General features: G+C 31.3%; 1 protein-coding gene across 4 annotated transcripts; it reads right to left on the bottom strand.

Moving 5' to 3' along the window:
- Positions 1-61: 61 nt before the first annotated feature.
- Positions 62-6,687, bottom strand: LOC107959965 (transcription factor TCP2). 4 transcript variants are annotated; one of them, XM_041113547.1, is made up of 5 exons: positions 6,403-6,574; positions 6,148-6,275; positions 5,231-5,764; positions 3,316-4,955; positions 62-331 (listed from the first exon to the last, which is right to left on the bottom strand). In XM_041113547.1, the coding sequence occupies exon 4, from the start codon at positions 4,621-4,623 to the stop codon at positions 3,391-3,393; it is 1,233 nt and encodes a 410-aa protein (XP_040969481.1). In that variant the 5' UTR covers positions 4,624-4,955; positions 5,231-5,764; positions 6,148-6,275; positions 6,403-6,574; the 3' UTR covers positions 62-331; positions 3,316-3,390. The 4 variants fall into 4 exon arrangements, with proteins under 4 accessions (XP_040969481.1, XP_040969480.1, XP_040969482.1 ...); XM_041113546.1 differs by having other exon boundaries at positions 5,600-5,764; XM_041113548.1 differs by lacking the exon at positions 6,148-6,275 and having other exon boundaries at positions 6,403-6,687.
- Between the last annotated feature and the right edge of the window lie 5,339 nt (positions 6,688-12,026).

Genomic DNA, 12,026 nt, shown 5'->3' with positions numbered 1-12,026 from the left:
TACTCTCACTCATTTTAATATTAAGGAAATGAGGCTTGATGTTCTGAAGAAGCATGGGATGTTGGGCTTTATAAAGCAGATAATTAATTCATTGGTGATGCCAAATACAATGTAGACAATTTTCAGAATGATAGTGTAGCATAGGGAAAACAATAACTTCAATCCAATTGTTTGTTGGAAACACACAACGATTATACCCCAATATGCCAATGGATAAACCACAAATACTAATTAACAATATTCAGAAGCACAATAATAAAATGTATTTATCACCCAATGCAGAGGAAGGATCGCATTCACTCACTGCAGCTTTTCTTCTATCTTCTCTTTTCTACATCCAAAAAAAAAATTGCAACAAAAATTAGCATATATATGCTTCAAATAGGGAAGGTCAAAAGGAACTGCATGGTGTTTCTGCATCAAAAACTTGGGTAGTTAAAAATAGGTTAGGACTGCAACTGTGAAAACAAACAAGAATGATGTTTAATAACAAAAGCTACTTCACATGCATTGCTGTTTGCTAAAACAGCTAGCAATGCTTGAATGTAAAGCTGCAATAAGATGGTTAGGTTTTGGATGGGTTAATAGGAATTCATGAAGAACTGACACTAGTTAATTGAGAGAGCAGTACGGGTTACTTAGTGAAGAAACCGCAAATAGCATAAGCATAACAACATCTATTTCACTAAATCAATTTTGGAAATAGTTGTGGGGTTTATTATATATCTTTGTTCAACCAAATGACTTAATTAGTGGTGAGTAATGATAATAAAGTAGGTTATAGACTTTTAAATTTGTAAAATCTAAACAATAATAATAATACCTTTTGTTTTTCACTATAATTTTAGCTTTGCATGCCTAAATGCCTTAAACAAGGCAGAACGATATCATCTGAGGGCGAGTTGTGTGCCATAACCATTGCACCATGCGTATTATCATTAACAAAAGTAGAAATATATTTGGTCAGATATTGAAGCCCTACCTTTCATTCACTTTTAAATCCAAATTATAACAATTTTCAGCTTTTTTTGTGACTCAAACAAATATGAAACTACACGCATTCATTATCAGTTCAAAAGCTAAAGCAAATTTGACAAAACCTATTTAATACAACACGTCAGAGCTTCTGTTTTAACATTATTTTAATCTTAATATTAAGCCACTGCATATTACCTAAAACACAACACGTATGGCTTATTCCATGGAAAATATAGCCAATCTCAATCAAGAAAATAGGCGTGCAAGCTAAATCTATAATCTCATTATGTTCCTTTTTTTTTTTTAACTTCATAAAAACACTACCCATAACTCTACCTTCAACACTTGACCTTTTTTGTTGATTAAGGAAATTCTTGAAAAATGGTGGCAGCAATTTACAGAATTCATCAGCATAAAGATTTTGTTTAGGGAAGTAGAATTATATAATCTCCCTGGAAGAATATGTTGTAGATATAGACTGTTAGTAAACCATCTTATATTTTCTTTCCATCACCATCCTCATTTCTGTTATCCATAAACCTAATAGTAGAAGAGGTACCATTTTACATTTTATTCCTACAATTTACACTCCTAAATCTTTATAGATATAGAGATGAACTCTAATGGGATTTGTGTAGCTTATGTTAATCAAATTTAAGAGGAGTGTCTAATATGAATACGAGATTTTTCATATACATCAAATACAATTATCTTTGCTTATCCTAAAAATCTTAGTTTCCATTCGGTTCCTAAAATCATTTGTTATTTTTTAATAATTGAAAAACACATTTAATAAATACAAATAAAAAAATTTATATTAAATAAAGAAAATATGAATACATTTAACAAAAATAAATTAAAAAACTTACATTTAAATGGATTCGAATCACGGCACTAGATTTAATATTTAAAAATTATTAAAAAAAAAAAGAAAATAATTTTATGTTTAGACCTCAGCCAATTCATCTAAAATTAAAAATATTTATTTACATCATTTTCACTTCACAAAGATTTTCTGATTAAAACAAAAAAAAAATAAAGATTTACTCTATCTATTTTTCTTTTTTCTAAACTGAGTTTTAATTTACTAGAATGAAATCAACTACCAAAGGAATCAACTCAGCCTGTAAAAATAATTATAAAAACATTAACAATGGAAGTCATAAAAAACTATAAATCGGTTGCTAAAATGTCATTTTATTTCAATCGAGATACGAAATTTAGAAAGACTATCCCTAAGCTACGAGAATCTAGCAATTATTTTACCAGTAACTTCATTTATTCTTCAACTCTCAAAAGAATCGATTCAAGTGAGAAGATAGCATAATTTTTCTTTGTTTTTAAGGAGAAATAGGCATTTATTTTTAATCTTTTATGATATTAAGGTTTACTTATTTAGGTTGTTGTATGTTAACGATGAGTTCACAAACTGCTGGGCTTCGTAATTTCTACAACTTATATGACTATCTCATTATGAAAGTCTGGTCATTATTATTTCTGATTTGATGTTAGATCTTACAGATTTAACTATAAAGGACATCAAGTGAAGCAAATTATAATTTTAAGGTAATTTTGTCTCTATATCCCAGTCATTTTCACTGCAACAACAGTGACAGCTCATTTTCATTAATATATATAAATTAAAATCTGCTTTCATTTCATGCTTTCTAAACCTAGAAAAACCATTTACCTTGCCAGCAGCCATTTGTCTTGAAGTTTGAGAGCTCGAGGCCTTATGTGCATGAATATATATATTTTTCCTGATCTAGTTTACCCTTAATCATATAGAAAGTTTAACTAATCACACAAAAAAAAAAAAAAACCCGACAGTTTAGCAGATCCATTGCCAAGTGGTGCAGTTAAGGTTAAGAAAAGTCGCACCCTATTTGAAATGTAAAGTTTAAACGTTCTATTCAGTGCCCAGCAAGGCTTGGCCATCAAGAAACTAACACCTGGCATGGGTTCACATATGTTAGGGAGAAGGGAACCAGAAAGAGAACAGACAAGGAGACAACCAGCCGATCCTTAATCACAACAACCTATGCAGGGAATCATGTGAAAAGACAAATAGCACTAATAATGGTCCCATTGCCAGATTTCTTTATACTAACCAAGAAAAATGAGTGACTCATGGTACTACGCTATGCGCTAGCACATCACGGAAACCCAAAAAAGAAAGCCAAGAAAACCAAAAAAAAGAAGCAAAAGACATAAACAGCCACAAAAATATAGAATCTAATTAGGAAGATTAAAGCAAGGAAAGATAGATTTGATTGTCAACTACTATTAATCCTAAACAACTTTTAATTAAATGAGGGTTTTGACGGTTGAGCTTACCAGGAAAAATTATGGTGCCAAGAGGAAACGTTTTCAGTAACCGAGCTGCAAACGGCAATCTAATCCAACTGGAAACTAATGGTGGTGATGGTTCTCCACTGGTGGTGATCCGTCTATAGAAGAAAACCTCTGGAGGTGATGAGGCAAAAAAGGAGGAGAATTGGACTGAAGGGTCCCCCTGTTGAAACCAGCAATGCCGGAAGAGATTGCGAAGTTGAGGTTGTAGTCACTCCCTAGCACCGGTTGTGCTGTTGCCACCGGGATCATATGGTCCGTGTTGGGAACAAACGAAAAATGCTGCAACTTTTGATTGTTTTCACCCGACACAGTAAATGGTGGCATCAGTGTCGGTTGTGGCTGTTGCATTTGTCCTGGAAACCCTGAAGATTGGTTTCTCGAAGAAGAAGGTCCAAGGAGCCCCATTGTAAAGTAATCCATTTGAGTGGGAGACCACTGCCTGGGGTTTTGATGAGCTGAACCTGTAGGACTAGGACTAGTGTGATTGTTGCTAACACTGCCAATGCCACAGGTAAGTAACTCAGTGAAGGAAGAGTTTTGAGAAATGGGGTTCACATTTTGTTGATGTGCAATGTCAGTCTCTTGCTCTTTCCCCTTTTCTTTTGCTACTCTTCCCCTTGCCCGTTCCCGGGCCTTTACACGGTTCTCAGACCTGGAAAGGGATAAACCCGAGTTCTTGCTAGTCTCCGACGTGCTACTGCAAGCTGATTTGGACAAGGAAAGGTGCTGCTGACTTTGGTTTTGTTGGTAATTATTCGGATCGCCATCTAATTCTACTTCAGCCGAATCAAACCCTTGTTCAGTTCCATCATCACTCAATTGCTTTGGGGTATCGGGAAATGAAGTGTTAAGTGAAGGAAGCTCCGCAATTGCATCAGCAGCTTCTTTAATCAGCCACTCTATTGCTTTACTAGGCTGATCATAGCCCAACCGGTCTTGTAGATCATAAAACTGTATAGCTGTGGAAACAGATAACCTTACCCTCCTATCTCTCAACCCTTTTGAAGTCCAAACCTTGCTGTGCCGATCTTTCCCACCTGAGGCTCGAGAAACCCTAATAATTCTCGAAGAATGGTGCCAGCCTCGAAGCCGATTAGCAGCAGCGGTGTCAGCTAGAGCATCACCTCCACCTCCATTTGCACTAGCCCTTTTCATGACCTCTCTACCTTCTTCATCATCAGGGTAGTGGTTGTCACTACCTTTCTGACCCATCCTGCTCGACTCACTTCTCCCATTACCAACTCTTGAGAACTTAGAACCTTGTTGTGTCTGAATCTCATCTATCTCCATACCACTTACATTCCTTTCTCAGAAACTCAAAACTTCACCTACCCCAAACAATATACCTTCTATCTCAGCTTTAAAGAGAAAGAAAATCTGGGATTTGGGAGAAATGTTAGAAAGACGGGGTTGACATGTCCTATGCATTGATGACGATTGCATAGACAGTAGTTCGGCTATGTTTAGTGATAAAGGACCTTTCTTACGCTTTGATATACGGTCCAAGTCAGGAGACCAGCCTTCCCCTCCCCTCTCTCTCTCTCTCTCTCTCTCTCTCTCGTTTAAGCCTTTTGCAGCTTCAGTACTTTCAAAAGCATAGCCCGAAAAATGGCAGCCACAGTCTGCAAGAAAAGCAAAAGAAAAGAATTTAGATAAGGTAAAATAATCCGATGCTTCAAAATATGCATTTCACTTCACCGGCTCATTTGACCATCGCAACACATACAAGCCCTTGAAACCTTGAGCTGAGAGATATCTGACATTTGGTTGTTTATATGTACTTAAGGGACTAAAAAGAGTTATAAAAACAAAAACTAATGTCTCTTTTAAAAAAACGATAAATGCCTTCAACAAAAGTTGAAAATAGAAAGCCCTCTCCTCCTTGCCGCTGTATTACCTTGAATCTGAGAAAGAAACCCTTTTTTCTGCTTCACTGTTAAGCTAAAGAACAGCAATAATTGCTGATTGTTTGATGCCGATCTCAAGCCAACCCCCTTTTTTCTTTCTTTCTTTCTCTCTTTCCTCTTCCTTAAATTATTTAAAGCTCTCTCTCTTTTCTTTTTTTTCTTTTTTGCTGCAGACCCTAAAGATGGTAGACACCACCACCAGCATCACTATTTATCTTAATAAAAGGACTATTAAATGACAGACCCCCCATTAATAAATCAGCTGTTCCTGGATTAGCAACAAATTAAAAGCTGTTCCTGGAATTACCAACAAAGAATATAAACTCTCTTTTTCAGAAAAAAAAAAGTTTTATGCTCACTTTGAACAACGTTGGTTGTTGTTATAGGAGTCCAGTTCTCAGACAAAAAAAAAAAAAACAAAAACAGATGTTTTATAGAATCCAAAGCCACACAACAGATCTGCAACTCTTCCAACAGCTGCTTCAATCGAAGAAATTAGCTTCACTTCTAAACAGATCGGGTACCTGCAACAACAACAAAATACCAACTAATTATAACTCCTTGAAAGATTAAGATTAGATTCTCAAAAAATGTCACTGTAGTATCAATTTTCCATCTCTAATTAAATCCTCAGAAAATAAAGCTAATACCCTTTGTATCTGTACTTTTCAGCTCATTTAAACAGATAGGTACGTTAGATCAACTCTCCTTAATTCCAGAACAAGAAGTACCAAAAGATTTTATTTTTATACGTATATGTTCCCAGATTGAAAAACAAGCTTTATAAAAACAAATTTAAAAATTTTTTTTTAGCTTAAAAAACAAACAACTTAAGGAGAAATTAAACAACTAAAGAAACAAAATTACTCTAACTAGATAGATAAAGAGACAGGAACGAGTAAAGAACCTTGGAATTTTCTTTGGCTTTCAAAAAAAAGAGAGAGAGAGAAAAAGAAAAGAATGGTTGCTAGTAATTCTTTGTAATTTTTTTTTTCTTTTACTTTTCCTTGGTCACATCTCCATTTAGCTAGCTCCCTACGAAGTAATGAAAACAAAGAAAAAAAAAACACAGAACTTTCAATAAGCAAAAGCTAATGATTTCACTTGAATTCTCGTACCAAAGAAAAAAAAAAGAGATTTAATACACCAATAAGTAACTTACAGCAAAGCTAGGGTTGAGTTGTTGGAAGAGAAGTTTTAGGACAAAAAATGGAAAAAAAATCCAAGAAAATTGGAAGTGGTAAGGAAGGAAGAGAAGAGGATATTTGCAAGCAAAGGTGTTCTTGTGAATATATGAGAGGCTTCAAGTGAAGATATCGGGAACGACAGATGCTGCGCCGTTTCATTCAAGTCCAATCCTTTAATATGTGTCATTCTCCACACTTAGGCCCCCAGCTTCTTCCTACATTTACTTCCTTGCCATTCATCTTCTATTTTTTTTTAAATGTACAACCCTTTAGTTAATTTTTACGCTATTATTTATTCGTAATTACTCCAGTAAATTTTTTTCATTTAATTATGAAAAATTACAAAATTATTATTTAATTATTCAATTTTTTTTGTTACTAACTACCTGAAAAAAGAGATAGTCAACTTTTAAAATTAGCATGATAACATATTTAGCCTTCAATATTTACATATTGTACCAATTAATCTTTTTTTAAAAATTAATCCTCAATAATTGCAATAACCTAATTTTATCATTTTTTACACAAAAATAAGACTAAATTGATATAATATATAAATATTGAGAGTTAAAGTTACTATTATGTTAACTTTAAAAGCTACTACATCATCTTTCTATTAACCATTTAATAGTCAGCGGCCAAAAAGAAAAAATAGAGTATTTGGGTAATCATTTTATAGTTTGTAATGGTTAGGTGACTAAAACTGAAACTTACTAATAGTTGGATGATTATTAGTGTAGTTTACCTTATTTTTTTATTGGGCTTTACTATAAAATTTGCCTACAAATTATACCAATTTTCTCACTTAAGTATATAAATTTTGTTTGATAAAAAACAATACTTAAATTATCAAATTCATCTCTTTTTTTGTCCCAAAGCAAAATATCAACCAATAAGGATGTGACACATGGCATGTTCTTTGATGGATGAAAGATTATAACTCAAGTGCACATGTTAACCAAGTAATAAAGTGATAAAAAAATATGTGGTTTTCACGATAACCAAATTCTAAGTTGTTAATTACCAACTATTCAATTCTATTTAATTTGTATCAATAAAATAAATTCTAATTACTATTTAGCTTAACCTAAGCAAATTATGGATATTTCATTAAATTAAAACAATGAAAACTTCTAAGTTTCTCAATCAATTTTATTAGAGACTTGGAACTTTAACTTCACCTAATCAAGTTAATCAATCATCTCTCGTTTAATTATTAAATCTATGTAATTTACTAACTCAGGATTCAATGCCATTAACTAGACCATTTAGTATCAAGCAAAATTAATCCCCCTTCCTCACTAGCTATTGGGTTGAAGTTGGGTTGATTAGGGTATCAGGTATTGGGTTGGGTGAAGTCACTAAGAACAAACTTATTAGGTTGATTAGGGCACCACTTATATTTCTATTTTGGGTTGCAAATTAACTCGTTCGTCAACACTACTAAAGTTAATCCTATTCTATTCAATCTAGATTCGAACCTTAATTTCTCTTCCAAGACAAGTCAAGATTGTAAAACTAATACAATTTGGTGATCAGACAAGTAGATTAAATTTGCACAGGTCAAAATAAATAATTAATAAAGATCAAAACAATTGAAGAAAAATAAATAAATAAACTAAAAATGATATATCATCATTCCAAAAAAATAAATTTGAGTTCATATTGAGTTGAAAAAACAACACAAAAAGATATCCACAACAGACCTACATTAACAAAAGAGATAATTTAGAAAGAAAATAGCTAAAAGAATTTATGTGGAGCTCTTTGAATTTTTTTTTCTTCTTATCCTTGCAAGCTTTGAAGTTTTCTTTAGTATGAGAGAGTCAGTCTCCAAGTGATTCTTTTTCTTTTTTAAATTTCGTTACCCTTATTTTTAGGGTTTCTTCTCACACTGCTCCACCGCGTGCAAAAGTTGTTGTGGAGCAAACTACTTGCTTCTAAAATTTTTGAATTGAAGAATATGTTCCACTACACTAAATTAAATTCGGTGGAGCGGAAGGCTACTTTTCTTCATTGCTTGTACTAAGCTCCAAGTCTTTCATTCTTCACCCAATACCTACAATAGGAAAAAGAAAGTAACAAATTCATCCGAACTAACTCTAAAAATGATACAAATTAAACAAAATTGAAATAATATATACTTAATCCAAAAAGTTATAAATTTAATAAAAACTCATCTAAATGCTAACATTACATCCTAAAATGCTATGAAAACTATATTAAATTGACTCTAAATATGAGGGTTATCATTCTTATTGAATATTTTCAACCTTTTTTAGGTAAAATAAGGAAAATTTGATAGTTTAAGTACCATTTTTTACTAGCTAAAAACAAAGTAACACTTAAAAAAAAAACCTTTTAAGTGCTTAAATATGAAAAACTATATGGTTTCCAAGAAGTTAGCATAAGAAGTATCGATAACATTTCCAAAATTGAATATGCACAAAGCAAACCAATATCTAGATTTTCTTTTTTGAAAGAGCACAAGTCGGTTTGCTCTTCGTTCAAATTGATGTCCCTATTGATGTTCTGGCAGATGTTCGAGCACAAGTTCGAACAAAACAACAATAAGCAAATAAGAACTAACCTGTTAGCTAAAGTTTAATCTACCCTTACTATTACGACACAAAAGTGAGCGGTGTCAGAAAACGTGATTTCTACAAATATTTAATATAAATATTTATGAAGTTATATAGTAGATGAATTGAATTTTGGATAGGTAATTTTATCGAAATAATGATTAATTAAGGTGTAGGGACTAAATTATATAGGTGGTAAAAGTTCAATTGCTAGAGAAATTTTAACTAGAATTTAAAGTAGGACCTCCGCTAAGACTCGAAGAAAGTTATCGTCACTCTGTCTTCCGCATCTACACCTACCCATTCTAGGCTGACTGGCACTAGTTGATTTTGTACTAGGTGCCTCAGATTCTATCCTATCTTCTCTTTCAACGAAATGATCGTTGCTGAGTATATTGTTATTGGCATCATTTTTGGATTCTCCTAACATTTTAGCTATAAAACAAATAAATTTAATCATCAACATCCAAATTTTGACCCTAGTTTGACTCTAACATGTACCTCTAGACTCAATTCTGAATTCGATTTAATCTAATAATCCGCTAAATCTATGACTTTGATACTATTAAAAGTAACAACTTGGTAAACAATACGATAGTCGGATCGGAGTTACAAGATGTTACATTTGTTGCTGGAACAACTATGGTAAATCACAATCATTTTATATTAGTTACATCCAAAAAAATAACCATTTCCTATGTATCAAGCTCAAACACATTCATTAACCTCACCTAAAAAAGGGCCTATCAACATTTTTCAATTCATTCAACTATTAAAATTCCAACCTCATACCATCCTACCTATTCATAGCATATCACTTATAATTCATTCAAAGGCTATTAAGTATACTTACCTAACTCACACAGACCATAATACATACCAAAATTATGGCAACATATAGACGAAGTACAACAAAAATAACCATAAATCTGATGGAAGTGTTAATTAATCCAGTCATCTTCCAAACTCCTAAACATAAAGTACATTAACAAGTAAATATTTACTTATTTCACTTTACTCCAATCAAATTATCTTCTCCAACAATCAGTCTTTCATTTATTTATTTGAAAGGAAATTGTTTATACAGTACAACATGACAGTAGAGGGCGGATTCAGTTTTGTACTTTCTGAAGCGACTGTTCATATATTTGAATTTAAAGCAGAAACAGCATCACATCATTTATTTCTTCTTGTTTTGGTTCAATCTTAATGCCTTGGTAGGCAAATGATACAACTGTTTTCTTTTTATTTATTTAATTTTTAACCTAATCATGTTAACACAAATGTTTTAATTTTGGCCCTTTTTAAGTTTTTAAGTTATAGAATTTATTAGTAATAAAATAAAATAAATCCACCCGCTATAATCATCAAATTGCCACCACATGCAAATGAAATAATATATACCTGATCTATGTCTCTCTTACCCTCGTCTTTGCCAGATAAATTACCACTGGAAAGTGAGGAATATCCTTGTCCACCAATATGATTAAATTAACACAACTTTTTTTAAAAAAATTATTGTAACTTTTTATTTATTATTTTTTTTCAAACTTTAAATTTATAATTTTTATCAAATCATCTCAAAATGATAAAAATTTTAACGTTTGTTAACTTTATTGGTGTAATATACATGTGGATCATATGTAAGCATTTAATTACTTTTTTAAAATTTAATTTTTTAATATATATAATTTTATACTTTTTAATAATAATTTTTTAAAAATTTCCAAAAAAATAATTAAATGCTAACATATCATCCGCACGATAATTCATGTGCATGCCACATCAGAAAAGTTAAAATACATTAACTTTTCAATCTATTTTGGGATGATTTGACAAAAGCACAAGTTTAAAAGCTAAAAAGACGAAAAATTAAATGAAGCGTAAATTTTTTTTTATTATAAAATTGAAGGACCAAATAAGTCAATATGTCATTCAATTAAGTACAATAATATTTTATCAGTGCTTGTCTATTGGTATGGAATTGGACAGATGATGTTGGTATTGGAAAAATCGATTTAGAAAGCACTGTTTTTAAGCATTACAAAAGTTTAAAATTTTTCTTAAATTTGAGATATGTGGTATTTATAGAAATAAACCCTAAATTAAATTATTACTTCTGCTTCATGCAATGTAATCGAAGTAATTTCTCAATTTTTTACCAAACGATATTCTATGCATCTTCAAACCTCATATTGCATTGAGTGTGAGCTCAAACAAAACGAATTAAATGCACAAGATGAAAACTTTTATTTCCTTTCAATAGAAAATCTAAATTTTCTTATGGGAACCAGAAATTTTAAAATTTTAAGATAATAAAATTTATTTTTAAATATAAAATACCATTACTTTCTATCAAAATAACGACACTTTGTGATAGTGTATTTTATATTTTTAGATCATCTCAGAGTTCTTATTTATAGAAAAACAATAAAATAGTTATATTTAAATAAGGGGTAATTGAATAATGATACCTAAACCGAAAAATACAGTATTCCACTACAAGGGGTAGTGGTACCCTTAGTGATAATAGAGTTTGTCGTCCCTCTCATATGAATGGGCTCTCGAGCCCGTCTTGTATATTGAATACAATTATGTGTTATTTAAACGTTTATCCCATATTTATAATTTATCTAGTTGAATAACTATTTTTTATTTCCCAAAATATTACTTATTTATTAATTAATTTTTCCTATTAAATTATTTTTCTCAAACTAATTTTAATTTTGTTAAAATCATACAACTTTATCGTATTAAAATTTATAAGAAAATATATTTAATTGTCACATTCAATAAAAATACGAGGCCTAATTAACTTTAATTGCAATCATTTAAATAATCTATTGAAGAAATTATTTTAATTTCTAAATCATATTTTATACTTAGCAAGAAAATACATTTACTGCAGATAGTGATACATGCGATTTTGTTATCTTAATTTTCGTTTTCATTGATTCCATATTATCGTATCTATATGCTATTCATTTTGGGTTATATCAAACTGCTAGAAGGATCGA

The sequence above is a fragment of the Gossypium hirsutum genome, chromosome A05 (assembly GCF_007990345.1).
Source record: "Gossypium hirsutum isolate 1008001.06 chromosome A05, Gossypium_hirsutum_v2.1, whole genome shotgun sequence".
Lineage (NCBI taxonomy): Eukaryota > Viridiplantae > Streptophyta > Magnoliopsida > Malvales > Malvaceae > Gossypium > Gossypium hirsutum.
This window is presented reverse-complemented; position numbering and strand designations above follow the sequence as displayed.